Below are 21,690 nucleotides of genomic sequence, written 5' to 3'. Positions count from 1 at the left end.
TCGCTCGGGAAGAAAGCTCCGGGATTTCAGCACGGGGCGCCTCCCTCGTCCGGATCGCTCGCTCCGGGCTTTCACAAGTGGGCACTGGCGAGAATCCCCAAACGGCTGCAACGAGCGGCGCCTGTCTGACCGGAACGGAGCACTTTGTGCAAACCGCAGCAGAGGCTCGCTTCTCTGCGTTATGCTGAGTGAACGGTTTGCGCGATTTGGGCTTCGATGCGAAGCGTCATTCTTGGCACGCGTGCTTGGCAACAACCCGTCGACGTTGCTTCACACACGCTCGAAGCCTGCATGTCAACGTTTCGTCCTGTCCATTTGCGTTTCATTTTGCTCTCGTGATGATAGCGCGTGCAGCCGCGCTGATTTTAACCTACAACGCGGCGTGCTCAGTCTCATTTTACGAGGCGCTGCGCGCATTAAGGTGCGCAGAATAAGCGGCGCGTTTCTCTGAAAACAGAAAGGAATGGCCTCCGCTTGTTTTTTTTTGCATTGCGTCACGCTGCCGCGCAGCTCAGAATATGGTGTAGTCTACGTCACCGCGTCGCAGGTTACATTGAACGCGACTGTGGTATACACGCACGCATGTTTGGCGCAGAAATGGCGGGGTTATTTCGCTTCTCTTCTGTCTGATAGTGTCGGTGAGTGGCGAAGTTGGGTGCAGGGGTCCTATTACGGGTGTCGTCGGCAAGGGGTTGCGTGACTGGCCCGTCGCCTCGACCCCGTTGCTCCTCCGTGCGAGCGCTGCAGCCTTGGGCGCCCCCCCGCGGCTGCGCTCCGGCGCGCACACGGTTCCCGGCCGTCTCGTTCCGCGATCGCTGGCGAAGTGCTGCGCTGGGAGTTGCAGCACTGCACGGTTACACCCACGGGGTGCGAATCGACATGTTTCTGGCGAGTATGTGCCGCCACGGTGGCTCAGTGGTTATGACGCTCGGCTGCTGGCCCCGAAAGACGCGGGTTCGATCTCGGCCGCGGCGGTCCAATTTCGATGGAGGCGGAAATTCTAGAGGAACCCCAGGTGGTCGAAATTATTCCGGAGCCCTTCACTATACGGCGTCCCTCATAGCCTGAGTCGCTTTGGGACGTTAAACGCCCATGAACCAAATAAACCAAACTTGGCGGGTTTGATGCCGCAGATGTTGCACCGTTTACCGGTGGTATATATACGTGTCTGGTGACGTTACCGGCACTCTTTATGTGATATAACGCTGTTCGCTTCCGAAGTGTTCAGAAAAGCAAAATCGTCGTCTTTCTGTATATCCTAAGGAACCTATATCACGTAGGAAAGCGAGCGATATCTTTCTGATTACGACCGACGCGTGCCATCGCAGTTGTCGATCACTCGACAAACTCCTTTGAAAAGGCGCTTCCTATTAACGTATCAAAGTGAAGGAAAAAGAAAAGAAAAAAGTCATTTGGGGGTACGCGTTACGTCACCGATTCCGCGGAGGGATACGCGTTGACCGTCACGCTGCCGCCGCCGCCTCTTTGGAAGCCCCGGCACCTGCAGCGCCCCGTTCGTCGGAAGTCGAGCCGTTTGTGTGTGTGTACGTTTCCAGGGGCATTCCGTGAAATGCGCCTGTCGATGCGCAGCGGACAGCCATTGGGAGCTGCTGGTTCCCGTTGTGTGTGTGTGCACAGCCGCGTCGTCGATGGCCTCACGGTGTATGCTCGTGGGTCGGGCGGGGGCCGTTTCCTCTGGACGCGGTCACGTCTCGTTAGTGTGCGCTGCCTGCTCCGTTGTTATGCGTATGCGCTCGTCTATACTCGCTCGCTTTTCGGGGGCGACGGCTGAAGGTCGCATGCATTTGCGTCCCGATGTGCACGCGTGTACGATAGCATGTTGCGCGAAGCGGCAGACACGCCGCCGCCTGTGGCGGCTTTCGCGAGCGTCGCAGTGCGCTTCGTGCGATGTTCGCGTTAGTTCAGGGGGAAGAAAAAAGGAGGGGGGGGGGGGGGGGTTGAGTGGAGTAGGCTGGTCCTGCTAAGAGTAGTGTGGATGAGGCTGTATAAAGCTGCGCCGTTTTTCGGAAGTTCTGTGTGCTTTGCACTTCGCCTTTGACTGAGTCTTGTGGTGGGGTGCCCTAGTAGACGCCTTGGGCGCAATTTTTGGCAGCTCGAGGTCGCCGGCGGCGCAGGAGGAGTCCCTCAACATCGCTCAGCGACTGTTACTTGCACGCTTAGAGCGCTGCACGTGGTTCGAGGTGACAGTATCGCTCGGCCGAGGCAGGGCGCGTATAACGAGTGCGAGGACTGAGCCATCTGCGGTTGACCCAACGAAGAGAGGGTGAACGGAAGCGGTGTGGGAGCTTCGCTTTGTTTACCTTTACATAGCGATTCGGTTCCGTATCGGTCAGTAATAATGCAATTCATTGCGTTGAGATATATGCCGTTACAGCATCTAAAAATGCTCCCTCGCTCTCACATCGCTGCCACGTCGATGGCGGCTATTGACTTAGCTATCTATAGCCTCTAATCAGAAAGCCGTTGTCCTCACGGACTCGCAGAACGCCTGTCGCAGCCCCGTTAAGGGGTTTATTCACAAGCTAGGGCTGTCATTGCTTACTATGCATCCACCCAGCCAAGCCTCAGTCATCTGGTTTTCCGGTCACCTGGAAACGCCAGGAGGAAACGAAGCTGCTGACAGTCATGCCCGAGCTCTTCTATATGCCGGGCGTCTCCCCCCGGTGACTAAGCAGGGTGCTATGACTTGGTAGCTTCGACTGTCTCGCGCCATACAGAGCAACCAGGCAAGCGTACTTAACGCCACATAAATCTCTCAGTAATCCACAAGACAATACCCGTAAGAGAATACAAACACACATCCAACAGGTGTACGTTACACCAGTGGCATCCCGCACCACACTCTCCGCAGTGCCCGCACTGCGGATAGGTATAGCTAACCTATACCACCCATGTCAATTCAGTCCCACAGTTGACCCCCCTTCCAAACCCCTCGGGGGGAGTAGTGGGAGGCCATTCTGCTCAGCGATGACGCTGACAGCACTGGCTGGTGGGGAGGACCAACGCGGCATCGATAACCACTGGACTGCCGGACTACAGCGGCCCACCCACATGCTCTCCACCAATAAAGATGTTTCAATCAATCAATCAATCAATCAATCAATCAATCAATCGATCGATTAATCAATCGATCAGTCGATCAATCAGTCGGTGGGTCGGCATTCCATTTCACAACCGTTCGGGGACCTGAAAAAGTTGTTGTTTACTAGCAAGAGGCCGGTCATTATGAAACGGATGCGCAGTGCGGTGAGATATGCGGGTCGAATGGACAGCGTAAGGCGTTTGATTTAGAGAGCCATGAAAAACTGCAGCAAACGGAGGGTGGCGATGCGGCGGCGGCCAAACTGTGAGACTTTCAAGACCGGAATTTTTCTTCAGAGATGAAACTCCGATGGCGGACGAAGGTGACGTTTGATGCGAGATATGTTGGCGGATGATATGACGTTGGTGATGTGTGCACTGCAGGAAAAATCAGTACAGAAGGTGACGCCAAGACTTAAACGAGTGGGCGCTTTCTACAGATGAGCTAGCAACTGCACAGGTTGTCGACGATGAAACGAGACGAGTTTACAATAGTAGCGTTCAGCGTCGCACCATTCAGGAGCGCGGTTAAGGCCGCTTTGGAGGGCCATTTGATCCGTAATGTTAGCAATATGAATGCTGTTAGGAATGTTATGAACATTGTTATGACGGCGAAATGCGAGAATGTGTGTATGGGTGCGCAAAGATTTTAGGTGCTCCACCCGGTGGAAATTAATTAGGAGAGTCTGTCCGCTTTTGCCTCGAAGCCTTCCATTATGGTGCATCTGTCGATAGAAGGCTATTTCGCGGCCCCCTGCACGCACCTCGTTGGCGGTGCGGAAGCCGGCTGCGACTTCGCACTACGGGCTACATCCAAAATACTGCTCGCGCTTCGCGTCGCCCCATTGTGTATGCGCCATCGGACGACCCGCCCCGACCGCCGTCCTTTGTCCCAGTGCGCACACCGGCAGCTAACAATCGTGGCCGAGCAAGTTTGTCGTCGACTGTGTTGCTCTCAGAATTGGTGCCCGTCGGTCAACACGCGTCTCGATCAGCATCGCCCTGAAGACTTCTGCCGGTGGCCAGTCTGTTCTCATGCAAATTATTCCTGACCTTCTCTTTCTCGACCTTTGATGGCATATGCTGCTCTAAATTATCTGTGGATGGATGGCCCGCGGTGGCGATCTTGACTTTGGTAATCGTTAGAGCCGTACACAGACGCTTCGAGGAAGGTGCTGAATGCTGTCACGAAATAGCCCATCATGCATGCATGTTACCACCGCCATGTACCCTAATCAATGGTCTTCCGCATGCATCATGGATGTGCGCTACCTGTCTCGTACAAGAATTTCGTTCAACGAAAGAGGGCTGTTTTTTTTTTTTTAGAATAGAAATGCAATATCAGCTGAGAGCTTCCAGACCGTTTGCCCTCGTCCCCGTGCGTCTGCACCCTCTCCGGAGCCCACCTGGTCCTCAGGTTCACATGGGGCACTTCTCGTGAATTCCCAGTCCCTGGTCCAAATGTCCATCGTGGCTGAGGCCAAACTGGCGACATTGTCTTTCATGCAACTTCTGAGAAGAAGATTCGACAAAAGGGAAAAGGCGAGAGCGGTGGCACCTGTTACCGCCACGCTTCAAGGGTTTACTCGAAGACCCTTGTTCCCAAGCATTCCATCACTGCAGGGAAAGCAGAGCACCAGGCCGGGGAAACAGAGCTTGTGACCGTTACAAAACCGGTGGGCACTCGGCAACACTGCTGGGATCGAACCCAGCACTTCCCGCGCGCACACGAGGCGGATGCTCAAACCACCCGTCGCAATTAAGCCATCCGTCCTTCCCACTAAGGCACGGCCCTCGAGTGGGAGTGAACTGTTGAGACTGCGCGAAAGCTCGCCGCGTTGAGCGAGACCGTCAGCAGACCGCAGTGGCGGGCTGCCTGCTGTGTGGTCACGACTGCGTCACCGCGCGCGAACCATCGGCGCATCCGACGTGCGCGTCCCTTGTAGTCAGTCGGTCGTGCTCGTCTCGCTGGCAGATTGGGAGCGGCGGCCTTCGCACGCGGGCACGCTCCGTGTTGGCCGCACCATCTTTGTCTCGGACGAGGAATGCCGCGTCCGCTGCGACAGGCCGCACAGAAACAGGGTCGCACGAAGCCCCCCCCGGTGTGCGCATCTGACCGACTCACTGTGTGCATGAGTACACATATGCCCCCGCGTTTTGGTTTCCCGCCCTGTCGTCGTCTCGCAGCCTCGTTCGACCTATATATGTACAGCGTGCGCGTAGCTGCCACTGCAGATACGTAGACGATGAGGCGAAGATTCAGCGGTCGTGCTTGATGTAGCTGCGTGCCTCCCTTCGGCATGCCATCGGGAGGCACTAGCTGTGGTAGCGAGCCGCGCTCACAGCTTCGCCCACAGCCTGTCTCCGGTGTAGCCGCTGGCATGCACTTGTGAGCCTTGCTGTACCGCGGGGGGGGCTTCCCTACGTATAATTACTAACCAGTGGCTGTACAAGCTGTAAATTGCGGAGAACTTTAAAAGGCCCCTGTCGACAGGACACGGAAACATACCACAAAGTTGGCTACTCTTTTCTGTCTCGGGGCTCCTCTTTTGGGATCATATGTGCTTTGTTTGCCAGTGTGATAATTGTGGTACTTGGTGTGGGTAATGTGCGCCGCGTAACGTATAGATCGAAATGACGTGCTGAGTAGTAGTAGTAGTAGTAGTAGTGCGACGGTTTAATTAGGAATGGCCTGCTGCACGAGCAGGCTCTGTTATTCACCTTCAGCTCCATGCCAGTTGCAGTTGCGACGAGTGTTGTGTGCCTTGCTCCGGGTATGCTCCTACATTCCAAGGGGGAAACATGCTTTCTGATGTATGCATATATGCGCAACCGCCGCTACATGTGTCTGCATCTTGCGTGCGAATAGTTCTCCGTAAGCCAGCTGTGCGCTACGCGGTGGTGGCGGTGGTTCGGCGCGCTCGAGAGAAACACCGGGCCACCGGGGGTCCTGGCGGGCCGTATACGTATGCACCACCTTTCCCAGCGTCTTCCAAGGAACGCAGCAGATTGCGGGACAGGTAGGCCAGCTGTCGTTATGCGCCTGTCTGAGGGTACGGCATGCTCTCGGGAGTTGTTGCGGGTGGTGCATGCGGTATAGCTTTCCCACTTCCCTAGAATCGCACAGCACACGGGCGCCTTCTGAGTTTCGCCCCCATCGAAACCGTACAGTTTCTTACTATTAACTAGACGGAAAGCTGGCGGCGCTGCACCTCGGCCATCATGGGCGCTCAAAGCAGCATGGGGCGATGAGCTACTTGGTGCGGGACAGTCGGTCTTTTTCAGGAACACAGAGTGGCGTTACTGAGATGTCTCAATCCGTGCGCGCAGACGACTCCGGCGTAAAAGTAGTGTGCAAAAGCCATAGTAGCGAAAACGCAACAGCACACGACGCCAATAAAAGGTTTTTGTTTTCCGAAATGCTGTGGAAAAGCCTTTTAAAATGCTGAAGCGACAACATTTTTTTAGAAACATATTTCTTTTTAAAAGTGCGCCTGTTAAGCACGAAATATTGGTTTTTGTTGTCTGCAATGCTTGGTCAATAGGATAGCAAGACATTGCTTATTTTGAGCAAAGTTTGCATTTACATGCTTTTCAGCTCGTTTGTTACGATTTATAGACAGTATATTGAATGATAGGACATTCTTGATTATCGAACGTTTGTTTTTTTTTTCCATTATTTCTTGCCCAAAAGTTGTAGTTCTGCAGTCGGTAGCTCTCTGCCCCATGATACTTAGAGCGCCGATGGTGGTACAGGTTGTCTCGAGGAAGCTCCATGCAAACTCCCATAGGCGGGGCGGAGCGCCAGCTTTCCCTCTAGTAACAGTAAGAAACTCTATGATCGAAACGCGGGAACCCGACCGTGGCGGCAGCGTTTCGATGGGGGCGAAACGCAAAGGCGCCAGTGTGCTGTGCGATGACAGTGCACGTTAAAGAACTCCAGGGGCTGGATTGCGCAACTGTTAATTAGCAAAGTTGTCAAAAACTGTCAAAAGGTGTCAATTAGCCTCGCTCCGATTGGTCGGTCGTGGCCGGCGGCCATTTTGCTTTTTTGCGTCATGGGTGGCTGCAGGTTACGTCACGGATGTGGCAGAAGTGGTGACGTTGCACACCTAATTATGCAGGCGCTAATTGACAGTTTTTTGTGACAGTCTCGAGGCGGTCAATTTGACCGTTGTGTTTTTGGCAGAAAATGGCGGCGGTGTACGGGGCGATACGACTGAGTCGGCTGCGCCAGCGCGAGCAACGGCGAAGGAGGGCGCACGAAGACGCGTTTGACTTGCCGGACGAGCTGTTTCGACGCCTTTTCCGACTGGAGAAGCAGACGGTGTAGTGGCTGTGCGACGAAGTCGCCGATGGACTGGGAGGTGCGCGTGCGAGCGCGTTGTCGGTGCGGCGGCAGGTGCTATATGTGCACTGCGGTTCTTTGCTACCGGCGGCTTTCAAGCAGACGTTGGTAATGAGGTGCACGTCTGCATCGCACAACCGACAGTGAGCAAATGCGTACAGCGTGTGTTGGAGGCAATTTGTAAAGTTAGTGCGCAGAAGGGGTGGGTTCCGTCGTCACCTCTGTACAGCTACATATAAATAAGACACGCTTATGCTGGCAAAGCACATAATTTTTCCCAGCAAATGGCACTTCGTGGTCGTCTTCTGTTTTCCAAGGGGCAAGAAACAAACAGCCACGCATCACATACTGCAAGCTCTTCCTGTCCCCTCACCTCTTTCATTTCATTTCTCCATTCTGCCTGCTATCATTTATTTCCGCTGCCCCAGCTCAGGTGCTTTAGTATCGATGGCAGATACCGGGGCTAGCAAAAATCTTTTCCTTCCTTTTTATTATTATTTTAATAAATAAAGCACTTACTACTACATACTGCAACACCTCACCTTTTGGTATTTTTGTCATCGATCGAAGGAGCCGAACAACAAAGACTTCAAGTTGTCTTCGTCGATTTCGTTCCGTGCGCTCCTTGCAAGTTCGCTCGGCAGGCACGTAGCCTTCACTGCATTCGTTATTATAATTGTAATTGGTTTTTGAGGAAAGGAAATGGCGCAGTATCTGTCTCATATATCGTTGGACACCTGAACCGCGCCGTAAGGGAAGGGCCAAAGGAGAGGGAGTGAAGAAAGAGGTGCCGTAGTGGAGGACTCTGGAATAATTTCGACCGGAGTCCTCCAGTACGGCACCTCTTCTTTTCTTCGTTCACATTTTTCTGCGCACTTAGGTCAACCGCACAGTAGCTTCGTTTCTGTCGCCGCGTAAAAAAACAATGACACGGCGTGGAATCGGCTGCTTTCGTGCAAAGCGGCTTGACATTTTACAGCTGTCAGCGCTTCCCCGTGGCAGCAAAAGTTGCCCACCAGCAAATTTAATAGCACAATATCAAACGCTTTTTGTTTTGCTTAATATTTTCGAAATTTAAGCGCAATGTTTTGGCAAAATAAAATACTAGTTATTGTGATCGCTGCGTATTTCTTAAGTCTCTTTACAAAAATTTAGCAGACGGCCCCCTCGCCGTGCAAATAGATGCTCTCGGGGCGCCGCCCTACTGTAATTCGCTGATTCCTCGTTGCGTCAAGCGGTGTCGTCATTTCGTTTCGTCATTTTGACGTCACTGTCAATAACTTTTGACAGAATTTGTGACATTTACGTAATACGGCCCCAGGTGGTCGAAATTATTCCGGAGCCCTCCACTACGGCACCTCTTTCTGTCTCGCCTTCCTCCCTCCCCTCATGGCGCGGTTCCGGTGTCCACCGACATACGTGAGACAATTAGGGCACCATTTCCTTTCCTCAAAAAACCAATGTGAGTGCGAACGTGTTTTTAGTGCGAAAACACTTCTCGCCTCACTCCCCGAGTTTCAGCGGTGTGTGTGTGAAGCCTCCGAGTAGCAAGTGTAACTTGGCTCACTGGACACCTCAGTCGGGTTGTGAGTAAGCAGTAGCGTCCACCTACAAATTGAGGCGGTTGTGCGCCTTTCCTTTTCTCAAAACGAGCCGTAGGTTTAGACTCCGTTGATTCTGAGCTGCGCCACTTCCTTTCCCCAAAACGATTTTTCAGGTGTTTCACGGCGCGGTTAAAGTGTCCACTCAATGAGACAGTTTATTGCGCCTTTCCATTGCTCATAACCATTAATTATTGTGCCAATGAGAACGGTTCGTGCAGTCTATCTGGGCGAACACGCCAACTAGTATCAGAGCAAGACGTTGACACTTGAATCCTCATAAAGTTACGGGGAGTGAGTGCTGTGTTAAAAAAGAGTGGGCTATTTTTTGAACCTTTCGTGTCTTCCAGTGTTGAACCTTTCCGGTGGTACCCAAGAGAAGCAATATTTCATTTGCCGCGTTGTTGGGATCGAATATCGTTTTCATCGTCGTCTTCACGCGGATTGCTGGATCGCGGGCGTCCGCCGTGCGTAATTTCGACGTATCTAGCGTTCGTCAGCCTTTTTCCCCTCAAGAACTCGAAGCCGTCATCTGAACTCAGGTTATCAACGTCGAGCGCATTTGTGACGGTGTGGACCATTCCCCGCTGTCCGCGTGGCAGAGCGACAGAGGCGCTGGCGTCCCCGTATAGAAGACGACGAAGCGGGACGCCGTGCTTGTTCGTTTTCCGTTCATGCCGGTGTCCGACGTCCCGCTTTTTGACTAAAGCGTAGTCTCTGAGAAGAGTGACGAGCGGTCTTCCGAGACAGCCACTTCCGAATCGTTTCGCTGCAACTGGTGCCTGGAAAAGGGTAGGCACATTCCGAGATCGTCCCGGTGTGCTTTGACCTGCACGCTTGACGAGGTTTGTGTTCACTCGTGTCGGTACCTGTATCTTGCGGCGGAGCAGCCGCAGTTTAGAAGGCTGGTGAGAAACCAGCACGTTTTAGTGTCTTATCGCAAGTGCGGCACGTACTACGAGGATTGGCTGGGCTCGAAGTTCGCAGTTCGAACGCCCACCCAGACGCGCTGCTCTGCGTTTATTTTTTTTATTTTTTTCAGCGTGTGTCGGAAGAAAACAGGCACGTTATGCGGGGAGCCTAGGTGAACTCCGGTTCAATTATGCTGTTTCCATTTCGTGAGCTCATGCTGCTTAGTCAGTGCGCGTTGATGATGTAGTGGCGGCCTCACAACGGATGGACACGACCAATGATAAAACGCCGGGGAGACCTGGCGGAGGGGTTCCATTGCCGGGCTGGAATTTGCTGGCGCCCGACTCGCAGTCGTCCCTCTTGTGCCCGCTTCTTCGCCCTTGTGCGATGCCGCCTGCGCGTCGGGCATGTGTTGTTGATGGCGGCGCGGCCGTCGTGATGAACTGGAAACGTGTGTTGCCGCCCTCGGGGCTGGCGGCTGCCGCGCTGCGTAATGAGCGACGTGCCAGGGGAACAACGAAGATTGCCTCGCGGCATGCCTATTCGGCCACATGGTCCGCGGGGCTCTGCATGCCGTGACGCGCGCGCTTGTGGGGGGCGAAATTTATTGCTCTCCTTCTGTTCCTTTGCTTCAAGGTGCGAACTTCGAGCGCGTTTTCTTGGATATACTTTGACTGCCACGGAGTCCATGCGGTCCTTGAAAGAATACGTCGCGCGAGAACTTCTTTCTGCTCTTATCCGAGACTAAACAAAAAAGAAACAGTGTAATTACTGGTTGTGCACAGAGTCAAGATGTCGGCGTCTTAGTGCAAAGGCATTTAGAGACAGCACACCAAATCTGGCACATATTGTTCCTTGTAGGTGAACAGCAACCAGACATGTCCTGAAAGCTTACTGCACTATTACTTAAAAGGCCTAAGATATAACGTGCAAGCGGCCCAGTCTTCTCCATACACCTTACACAAGCATGAAATGAGCCACAAAGCAGTAACACAAAGCACAGTGCGCAGAGCGTTCCATAAAAACCTGCTCAGGTGGCCGTATTTGCTGTATCGTGGGTGCGTAAAATTCCCATGGCAGCCTGTGTCACGTTATGCGCAGACCTTCTTCAGGTCATATTAGGATGTCCATTAATTGCTGCCACTATGGCGTTTTTTAGTGGTGCCCAGAAGTATTCACCAGATCTCCCTTTATACTGATATAACAGGGTATTATTTAAAGAAAATGTCTGCAATGAATTAATTTATATGAAAAGGAAATGACCTCATAAAGACCCATGTAAAAAGTGCCTCCTCTAAAGCAGCAAATTTCCTGTCACAGGGTATGAGGAAGTTTCTTTCCGTAAAGTACAATTGGCCATTTTACATGACAAGTTAACATCACGGCGGTGCACAATATTATTCACAGCTAATCTGATTAAGAATTTATGAGTTGCCATTTATAACGTGACGTGTAAAATTTCCCTTTTAAAAAGACAAGAGTGGTAATACAAACTGAAGGCAAGTACACAGAGAAGATGACAGGAAGTATACTAACTTCCAACAGTGCTTTGCGTGTTGTTTTATGGCACATAAACAGTGTTTGATTTAGCGGACCAGACATAATGCTTGTTCACTTTTGCACAGGCTTTTCAATGTGCCAGTAGTGCAATTTTTCTGTAGTATTTCCATATGAAGCACCTGTACATTTTCAAAATTTTTTTTTCTTGACACTTCTCCAGAGTTTTAGTACTCAACAGGTACTGTTTAAACTCTCCACATGTCCTGTCTTTATCTTTGCATCCTTGCATTCAGTTCGTGCCACTGCTCCTGTTTTTTTAATAATGAACTAACAATTGTGTTGCACAGGATTGGCAGCAGTAGCTAAAATTTTATCAGTAATGTTGTTGCCTGGTGGTTGGACATGTTATTAGCTACCTCTGCTCACTTATTGGGAGTGTAGTCTGCTTGGTGCACAATACTTACGATTGAGGTCATCTATTGACATAACAAACGTAACAAAAGAACTGTTACGATGAAGGAAGTTGTAAGGCCCTCACAACAACATGAGGTGACACTGGTGGCCTGGCTTTGCTTGATGACCTGAACGGAGACAAAAGCTTTTCAGTAAAAATGGATGCCACAACTGCAGATGCATTTTTGCAACCTTATTGAGTGGAACTCTTTTTGTCTTTGGCAGGCAGGCACCCCAAGGTGGTCGTGGTAGTGGGCCCCAATCGCGGCCGCCATCATGTGGCTGCTTCCACGGCGGCGTGGCCTTGTGGTCAAGGTCCTGCTCGTTGTGCCAGTCACCTGGCTCGTCATCACGCTGCTGCTCACCTACACGGACCGGGTCCAGACACCTCCTAGCCGGGTGGCCTATGAGCCAGGAGGAGCCCAGCAGCAGCAGGGCCAGCCACACCAACAAAAGCAGCAGCTAGAGGAGCAGCACAGGCCACAGCTAGCAGCACAGGTGGGCTTAGCTGTAATGGCCATATATGTACTGCTTGCCAGAGTGTCATTTTTTGTAATCATTCTTTACGTATTAATAATGTTGGCCATGAGGCCCCCGTGGCATAACACAGAAAGAGTAATATGAGCATTTGCATACATTGTGCTAGAAGAACAGAATACACCATATTCCACAAACAAGCATTTCATGCCATGTAATTCATTAAAGAATGTTTGTAATGTTAAGTTCAGGGATAGGTGGTCCACAAAATCGTTTTAAAATGCACAAGTGCAAATTAAAGTGCAGGAAAGAAAAAAATGAAAACAAAAGTAAATTGTAAGTCTAATCTTCAGGACTAAGGTGACGAATTGCACACGTTGGTACGGCATGCCTTGGTGAATGCAGCGTAAAAAATATGGCAAAGGACGAATAGACTAGACAAGTACAAGTGCTTAACTTCGAACAACACTTGAATATTGTGAGTGGTTCGCAGGTACTATCAGCTTCAGATCAAACGTAAATAGGATAACTGCAACACAAAGAAAAGAATATAAGAGTATTAGCTGGTGGGGAAGAAATACAGTGGGGAAGGGATGGGGGTAGGTCCATTAACTTTTCCACACAGCTCTCTTCGCATCATCAAAATGAACATTGAGCTCGCTAGTATTCTGTCTCCTTCCAATAAAATCTTCTCGTTTTGCTGTTCGTGTTTCAGTTTCAGTTCTCTTGTTCACATTTTATTTGATGCTGATAGTACATATGGGCTGTCCAAGGCGAAGTAATTTAACACTCTGGTCACCAGAAAAAGCAAGGACTCTTATCATCTATGAAATTGTCAGATCTAAATGAATCGCTAGGTCGGTCGAGAATATATGAGCTTGGCTTTCATATTGCAATGTCTGATGAAAAAACTGTCCTTTTCTTTTATGTGTTAATGATACATTTGTCCATAGCACCCTTGTACGACTATACACAGATAAAAATAAAGTGTTGTTGGAAGTTCTGTGCTTATGCTTGTCTAGTCTGTAAGTCCTTCATCCTGTTTTTTGTTTTTTTTACACTACATTCGTCAAGGCATTCAACGTTCCGATTAGTTTTGAGATTTGGGGCATGGCTGTAGGTGTGGGGACCTGACAGTGACTGACACAAGGCATGTGTAATATTTGTGCAGTTTTGTTCATTGGTGCAGGAGTGTACTTTTAGCCTACATAAAGCTTTCCAGCTCTGTCGGTTTCAGTGGTTTTATTGGAGTCATTCCGAGACGTCCTGTGCACAGTTTTTGGGCACATGCAGCATGTCACTGATTGACACTGGCTGACACCATGCATTTGTAGGAATATTAGAAATGCCTTTTCATTTAATTTCAGAAATGTATTTCCTGTTTTCCAACCCAACTTACTTCTACTATATCTCTAGCTGACAATGGTTTTTGGTTGCATCAGACGAGTAGCATGAGGGGTGCTAATGACCATGCCACTTTGTGCACCTGACAAGGTACCACATATGAGCCACCACATATAAAGTGGCCAGCTCATGTCGGTAACGTGATTAAACAAGTCAATGCTTGAAAGGCTAGTCTGTCTGAAATCTGCTTGTAAGTGTTAGCCGCAGTCCGTATTTGGGTACTGCAAAGTGCTTTAGTGCCTTTGGAATGTCAAAAGTTATGCATTGTGCTATGCAGGTTGATGAGCCTGCCAAGCAGGGCCAAGCCCTGTTACCCGACAAGCACGAAGGTGGCGGAGATGTGCAGCCTGTAGCACCTCTGGCACGGCGACGAGCCAATCGGGAGAAGGCCTTGTCCAAAGAAGAAGAGCAAAATGAAGTGGACCATGCCCCAGCACCCGTAGGAGTACTGGTCCCTCCCCAGAACCCTGACGGTCCCGGCGAGATGGGCCGGCCTGTCGTGCTCAAGGGTCTGACCAAGGAGCAGGAAGAGAAGGTCAAGCAGGGCTGGGATCGTAATGCCTTCAACCAATACATCAGTGACATGATTTCCTTGCATCGATCGTTGCCAGATGTCCGGGACAGTGAGTAAGTGGTCCATGCACAATTGTGAAACTTGATTTCAATCAGTTCGCAGAATCATGTGGCATTCATCTTTCCAAATTTTCAGCATAAACCTTTTATGCGCTCTTATCCTTTACGCAAACTTGCATAAGTGCTAATATTTTTAAACGTGAAAGCTTTTACTACTCCCCTCCGTAGCTTCTTCGCCATGTGTGCGAGTTTGACCTTGAACTGAGGAGAAACCACGTGACAGCTATGATGTCACTCAGCTGCCGCCGCCGCCACTGAAGTTACAGGCCGTCGGCATTCATTGTGTTCATTGGCATTGGCGACATTCTAGACTCCCATGATTTTGAGGAAAGGAAGGGCACATAACTGGTTCCCTGGGTCAGTGGAGTCCTCAATAGTGCTTTGAGGTAGATGGGGCTGAGAGGGAGATTGACAATGTTGTGGCAGACATCCGGCACTGCAGCAGTAGGTGACAGTGTTAATTAGGTGAGCAACCTCTCACAATCAACCATTAATTTAACTGCCATCTGCCAGGGTGGCAGTGTGGGCACGCTGCCTATCCAGTGTGCAGAACACACTCAATGTTACAGACGCCAAGCGGCATCTAGTTGCCCGATACACCACAGCTTTCGTTTCTAACCAGGTTCAACAGTAGTTAAACCGCAGCTAATTTTTTTTGTTTTCCCCTGGTGGTTGTTCACCCGTATGATGTCGCTTTTGATGCTAACCACTTTCCATGGTCACACTGTAAGAGTGTCACACTGCACACTGTGAGAATGTTGGTACAGGCTAGAAGGTACTTGCAGTTTTTGCTAAACTTCCTTAAGGTCATAAATTTTGTTTTCAGTTTCTCGGAGATCACTATGAACCTGTCTTGTTTCTTGTTTATATTTCATCTGTCTTGAAAGGAAGGGTAGAATTATGTAAATCGTTAGTGTTGAGAATTTCTCCTCTCAGATTTTGGTCCGACGGGCTCTATGCAAACCTGTCGCCATTGGTGGTTTGGCTGCAACTGTAATTTGATACTGGGACTGACGTCAAAGTATTGCCTTAAGCAACTGCTAAGGTTGTGCCTGGGAATGTTTGTCACCTGCAGGTGCAAGGATGAGCGATACCTCAAAGACCTTCCCTCAACAAGTGTGGTCGTGTGCTTCCACAATGAGGCCTGGAGTGTGCTGCTTAGAACTGTGCACAGCATTATTGACCGGTCTCCTCCCAAGCTACTCCATGAAATCATCTTGGTGGATGACTTTTCAGACATGCGTGAGTTTGTTGGATCTGGCTTAGCTGTGACATCACTCAGCTCACCGCAAAAGTTATTAAATAAAACCGCTTATGTTCTGTGGATTCGCTATTTTACATAAAGTACAGTAACAAGTTATACACAGCAGATCAGTGTTGACCGAGAATGTTTAACTTTGGTAAAAAATATTTTTCGTGTTCTGCTTTTGTCATGTAGCTCAAATTGATATGATTATCAAACTCTGTGCATTTTAGATGCACACTGCGCTTCCTAGTTTACATCATTAGAGTCAGTGGACAAGATGCATGTCACTGACTTAGTCAAGTTCACCACTACATTATGCGGCATACACAGTTAGTGGAAATCTAGCAGATCAGTCTTTCTTGTTGACAATCTAGGATTAGTTTTCATTTCTCTGCCCAAAAATAAGTGCCTGGCCCACATTTTATGCTCATCTTTTTTTTTTGCCTTGTAGAAAAAAGGTGGTCAGTGTTGGTTCTTTTAGGAAAAATTTCGGCCTACGGCTTCCTTGTTTGTGCTGAATTTTCGCACAAAGGTGGCAATTGGTGGTGAGTTTTTGTTTTATATTATTCTTCGGTGGTGTTACTTGCCCGGTTCAGTCAGAATTAATCGTAATTCGCCATTGTCTGCAGCAGAAACGAATTAATACAGCCAGTTTTTGCAGCAGTGTTGCCGGTATTCCATGCTCACTGGAGGAACAAGTGCCCGACAGTGGAGGCTACTCGGAAATGTGATGAGGGTTGTTGAGTGGTTGGTTTGAAAGTGGTTCTTTGACTACTTTACCAATATTGGGCGCAAAAAAAAATTGCTTGTACGCAACTCCCTATCCCCCACTGTGCTTCCCCGCAGTCTCTGTCGTAGCGTTACAGTAGAGCGCTCACTCCTGCTATAAGCATGAGATGGTGCTGACGGTAACATTTTTGGAAAATCTTGTTGTTTTGGTTTGTCGTCACTGCAGATGATGGGGATTTACAAGTAATTCTGACCGAACCAGGCAAGTAACCGTACTGAAATGTAGTGTAAAACAAAACTGAGTGTCGAATGTCACCTCTGTGTGAAATTTTAGCCGGAACAAACAAATGGTTAGGCTGAGAGAATTTTTTTAGATTTTCTCTTGAGCGACGCAACTGTCAGTAGAAATAATGAAAAAGGGGTCCTCTTCAGTTTGATGGAATTATGTTCCTTGGTTGTGGACTACTGTTGTGCATTTCCCAGCTTCCATTATTTGTTCCCCCAGCTTTCATGTGGTGCTGCGCATATGCATATCCTCTGAAGCGCATGGCCCCAAGTCCCATCTTCTGTTCTCATGCAGCACACCTGAAGCAGAAGCTGGAGGACTATGTTGCCCACTTCCCCAAGGTGAAGATAGTGCGTGCTCAGAAACGGGAGGGCCTCATCCGGGCTCGGCTTCTCGGTGCTGCAGCTGCCACGGCTCCCGTGCTCACCTACCTGGACTCGCACTGCGAGTGCACCGAAGGTAAATGGGGACTTTGGGGAGAAACTGCAGTGGAATGGCTACACTTCATTGCGTTTAGCTGAAGGCTAATTTGCCTCACATGTAATTGTAGCTCTCTGTGGCCACCAAGCAGATTAGTTCAGTACCTTAGAAGTAAACTTCACAGGTAAGAAGAGGTCATTCAGGTCCAGGAATTAATTTTCTTCAACTGATAACTTTGTCTTTAAGGAACTAAACTGGTCTTATTTTGTGGCCATCTGGCTAAAATTAACTGGCAGGCAAATATTTTCTTTGTGAAGCTCCTTTCATTTCTGTGATCCCTGCAGAACTGCTTAAATGTGCTTACTGCCAAAGCTCTGCTCATATTTCAGAACACTCGGAATTTAATCTTGTAGGTGCCCTTGCTATCGTTACAAGCAGGTAGCAAAAAGGCTCAGTCATGGTTGACAGTGAGCTGCTTATTGGGCAAACTTTTTCTTGCAAAGCAAATAAGAGACTGATCTATATAGTGAAACTGACCAGCAGGTACAATTGGCAATAAATGGCTGTTGTTTACAATTAGTTTCTGCATATTCATGCGCATTACCTTGGTCGTATCTAACTCTGCAGTAATTGTCACAGTTCTGCTACAGGAGTTACTGTGTATCCACAGTCTTGTACTGGTGTCGTGAACTTGTCCTGCAGTGGAATAGAAAAATGACAACTGCAGGCTGCTGTGTGAAGCTAAGTGCAACCTTTAAAAGGGCTTTGCACTATCTGCCCAATACTTCTCTGCACCAATTAGCTTGGCTGTGATTTTAAGGTGTCATGGCTTTGCTTGCAGGTTGGCTGGAGCCCCTCTTGGATCGGATAGCACGCAATTCGACCACTGTCGTATGCCCTGTGATTGATGTGATAAGTGACAGCACCTTTGAGTACCACTACAGGGACTCTGGAGGTGTAAATGTAGGTGGCTTTGACTGGAATCTGCAGTTCAGCTGGCATGCTGTCCCCGAGCGAGAGCGCCACCGCAGAAAGCACTCGTGGGACCCTGTCTGGTCAGTAGATTCTAACCTACAAACAAACACTTGCACTTAATTTATACTGGCCCAACTGAATATGGCTCTATGCAATGTTGTGTCAGTGTCAGCTGTGCATATACAGCTGCCCACAGAAGTTTGAGCCATGCTAAAGTCAAGAAAAAGCTTAATTTTTTTCACTGCTTGGAGTCACTGCCTGACATTGAGAGGGAACACTGTGCAGGTCGTGCAGCAAGGTGCACAGCACACCCTTTTATTCACGGCTACATGCTTGGACTGCCAAGGAATAAAGTTCTTTCATGGTTTAGGTGTTCTGAAAACTTTTGTGGGCATCTGTTCATGTTGAGGGAAGCCCATGGCTACCTAGCTGGTTTAAGCCATATGGTACCCCGACTTCAAGAGTGAAGTCAGTGCCCTGAAAAAATTCCATCTGGTTGACTATGATTCCTGTCCAAAGGAAGCAGGGTGCCTACTGACAAGATAGAGGGTTGAGGTGTTTTGGCTTCCCTGTGATGACTTAGTGGAAGTGAACTTTTCCCCAGAAGGAGGAGTGAACGAGGCTTTCAACATTTTAAGTGCTTAGCTTTTTTATTGCTACCCTGCCTCTTTCTGACATGAATCCCATATCAAGAACATGAATCTCTTTTCTGATAGTGACAACTGCTATCTTTTGTCACCAGTGTTTGTAATATTCCTAAGACAGATGCTGAGCTGGTTTTTCTGTAAATCCATTTGTAGTCTGCTAATAAGTGCCAGCCAGAAACTTAGGCCGGAGTGTGTTGTGGTGCACCTGTATAATCAGCGTTTTCCTATAACTTACTATAACTACTATAACATACTGAACTCCCAAAAAAAATCACACTTTGGGGGATTCCACTGAATGCATTTTGGACTGTGGGCTCCTGTGTCCAGCAAATACTAGCAGATTCATCACTACCTGCAGTCTTCCACGAAAGCCTTTGAATGTCTTCCTGTCAGTTGCCCAAACAGACCTGCAAGCAGTGGCAAGTGACAGTTCTCGTGCTGGGTCAAAATTCTTTTGCTCACCATTCAAATGTCTCTGATGACAATTGGTAGACACTGGTAGCTGCAGTTAGCCAGGTTATTAATGATTGAATGTTTATTTTTGGCTGCTTTCAAATACAGCCACCCTTAACACTCTGCAACCAACTGTGTAGAGGAGTTTCATTGCACTACAGCATGCTCACTCATGTCTGACACGGTATCCTGGTCGGAGCCAGACGTGAGGTGTAAGCGCGGAACATTGATTTACCTTTTTCGCTTCGCTTCAGAAAAGCAAGTGTGGATGCGTCCGTAAACTACTAGCACGCTGCAACATACCATGTGCTCCATAAGTCATATACAGATGTGCCGTGGCTCAAGTTCTGTTGCTGCTCTCTGCCTGTCAGAAAGTGTTTTGTGCTCAACCATGATGTGCTTATGGCTTCCGAGGGTGGCCATGATACATCATATTCCCGAGCAGCATTTATGATGGTTTAAATTGAAGCTGACTTCATGCAAATCGAAAAAAAATAAAACACAGGTCACTGTCCTGTATATACTGAAAGTTGCAGCCATACATTACAGGGCCGCCGTGGTGACTCAGTGGTTATGATGCTCAGCTGCTGACCCGAGAGGCGAGGGTTCGGTCCTAGCCACGGTGGTCACATTTTGATGGAGGTGAAGCAATGAAGACGCGTATACTGTGCGATGTCGGTGCTCATTAAAGATCCCCAGCTGGTCGAAATTATCCGGAGCCCTCTACTATGCCATCCCTCATAGCCCGAGGTGCTTTGGGACGATAAACCCCATAAAACTAAACAATACATTACACTTGTTGGCGCCTTCTGATATCAATAGTCTTGCATGCCAATTCCAGCTCAATGGCGGCTGTCAGCACAGCTGTTTTGTTTACCTTGTCACATTGTGGAAAATATGGATTCCCTGTGGCTTGCTGATGCCCTGTGCCAGACAGTTTAGAATTAGGTGCAACCTTCAGACCATCTCGTGCTATTGGCAGTTTTTCATGGCTTTTTTTTTGCTTTGGTATGTCTAAGACCTCCTTTGCTATGTGTTTGGTGAAAGCCAGCTAGAAGTGTAGCACTTGCTAGCACACTCAATTGAACTTTGCTTCCTTTGCAGGTCACCCACTATGGCCGGAGGTCTGTTCTCCATAGACAAGGCCTTCTTTGAAAAGCTTGGCACTTATGATAGTGGCTTTGACATCTGGGGTGGAGAAAACCTGGAGCTGTCTTTCAAGGTGCTCATCACTATCCAGTTATTGGCACTTTACTCCATTTGCTAGTATCATTTGCTTAATTTCAGTGTAAAGGTGAACTTCTATTTCGAATTGTATGACAGTCTTGTCCGTAAGTATGTGTCGAGCTCTCACCATGAAGCCTTGGTTGGTGCAACCCATGACAGCACATCACTGTGTTCAGAGCATGCATAAATGTCATGTCATTTTAACGTTTTGTTGTCTTCAAGCATGCTACATGAACACAAAATGTTATTACTCCCATATAAGCATCACTACACTTGCAGAGGCACAACTGTCAGGCGTTCAAACAATTCCACACGCAAGGTTGGTGTTCAGCCAAAATATCTGGCTTTTTATGGTTTGGCTTCTATTGATGCGCCTTATGGTGCTGCATCACTTGTGAACTTCTCCTACTGGCAACACAAGTGATAACTAAAACTCGATTCAATTTTCATTTTTATTAAAATTTTGGTTGTTTGGCTTTTTGTGGCTCTGTTAATGTTTCTTCTGCAATGAGAGACATATTTGTTGCTGAGCAATTTTGTAGTTGAAAACTCAATATTTTGTTCCCCCACTTGATTCAGAATCATGATAGTTATGATTTAAGAGGAATATGGATTCCGTGTTCGCCAACTGGAAATGCAAGGCAGTGTGGTCTGGATTTAGAGATCCACAACAGAAAGTACTTGACACCATCACCGTTGCCATGTGAAAGTGGTCTGTGAAGGCAATAGCTGTATTTATTTTTTGGACTTTTCTACCTTATAGCAGCTCCATTTTAAGCAGTATTCAGTGAAATTAGAATGATAATTACTCATCACAATCCACTTTCAATTTGTCCTCAGTGTTTCCACAAGTGGCACTTCTGAATTTGCTGTTTGCAAAAATAAAAGTGTACAACTTGTTCTAGTACATGACTGTCTAGCAGCATGTTTTTCGTCAATCAGATGTTGTCCTGCTAGGCCATGATGGTTGTCTGCTGCCTTGAGGGAAATGAACACACAGCAGACACCATACCTCTTCAGCACAAAATTTTAGCTGGAGCATCCCTTTCGTTTTTATACTAATTGCCTAACAGATGCAGTTAGCACAATTTTTCTTCCATTTTTGGCAGGTGAAAAGTAGCATATGTAATTTTTGCAGAGAATTTGCAACTTGTCTCGCGTGGAAAAACGAACCTGAGCCCCTCTGAAGTGTGCGTATTGAAGCAAAAGAGCTATCACTAGTTATTAAGCAGAGTGGTGAGTGCGTGTTTGATGCTTCCCTGTCTTTTTTTCCTTCA

The 21,690-nt window shown here is 48.6% G+C and overlaps 1 protein-coding gene across 2 annotated transcripts in view; it reads left to right on the top strand.

The window, feature by feature from the left end:
• Pgant9 (polypeptide N-acetylgalactosaminyltransferase 9) overlaps positions 1 to 21,690 on the top strand; it is a 194,401-nt gene that overhangs the window by 164,016 nt on the left and 8,695 nt on the right. Inside the window, exons 1-7 of one of the 2 annotated variants that reach the window (XM_077660050.1) lie at positions 9,711 to 9,896; positions 12,142 to 12,414; positions 14,075 to 14,424; positions 15,506 to 15,672; positions 16,986 to 17,150; positions 17,953 to 18,166; positions 20,291 to 20,408. In XM_077660050.1, the coding sequence (XP_077516176.1) occupies positions 12,193 to 12,414; positions 14,075 to 14,424; positions 15,506 to 15,672; positions 16,986 to 17,150; positions 17,953 to 18,166; positions 20,291 to 20,408 (1,236 nt within the window). In that variant the 5' untranslated portion in view covers positions 9,711 to 9,896; positions 12,142 to 12,192. Of the gene's footprint in view, positions 1 to 9,710; positions 9,897 to 12,141; positions 12,415 to 14,074; positions 14,425 to 15,505; positions 15,673 to 16,985; positions 17,151 to 17,952; positions 18,167 to 20,290; positions 20,409 to 21,690 lie in introns of those variants that run through there. The other variant, XM_077660049.1, reaches the window with a different exon arrangement.

This window comes from Amblyomma americanum, chromosome 3, assembly GCF_052857255.1.
Source record: "Amblyomma americanum isolate KBUSLIRL-KWMA chromosome 3, ASM5285725v1, whole genome shotgun sequence".
Taxonomy (NCBI): domain Eukaryota; kingdom Metazoa; phylum Arthropoda; class Arachnida; order Ixodida; family Ixodidae; genus Amblyomma; species Amblyomma americanum.
This window is presented reverse-complemented; position numbering and strand designations above follow the sequence as displayed.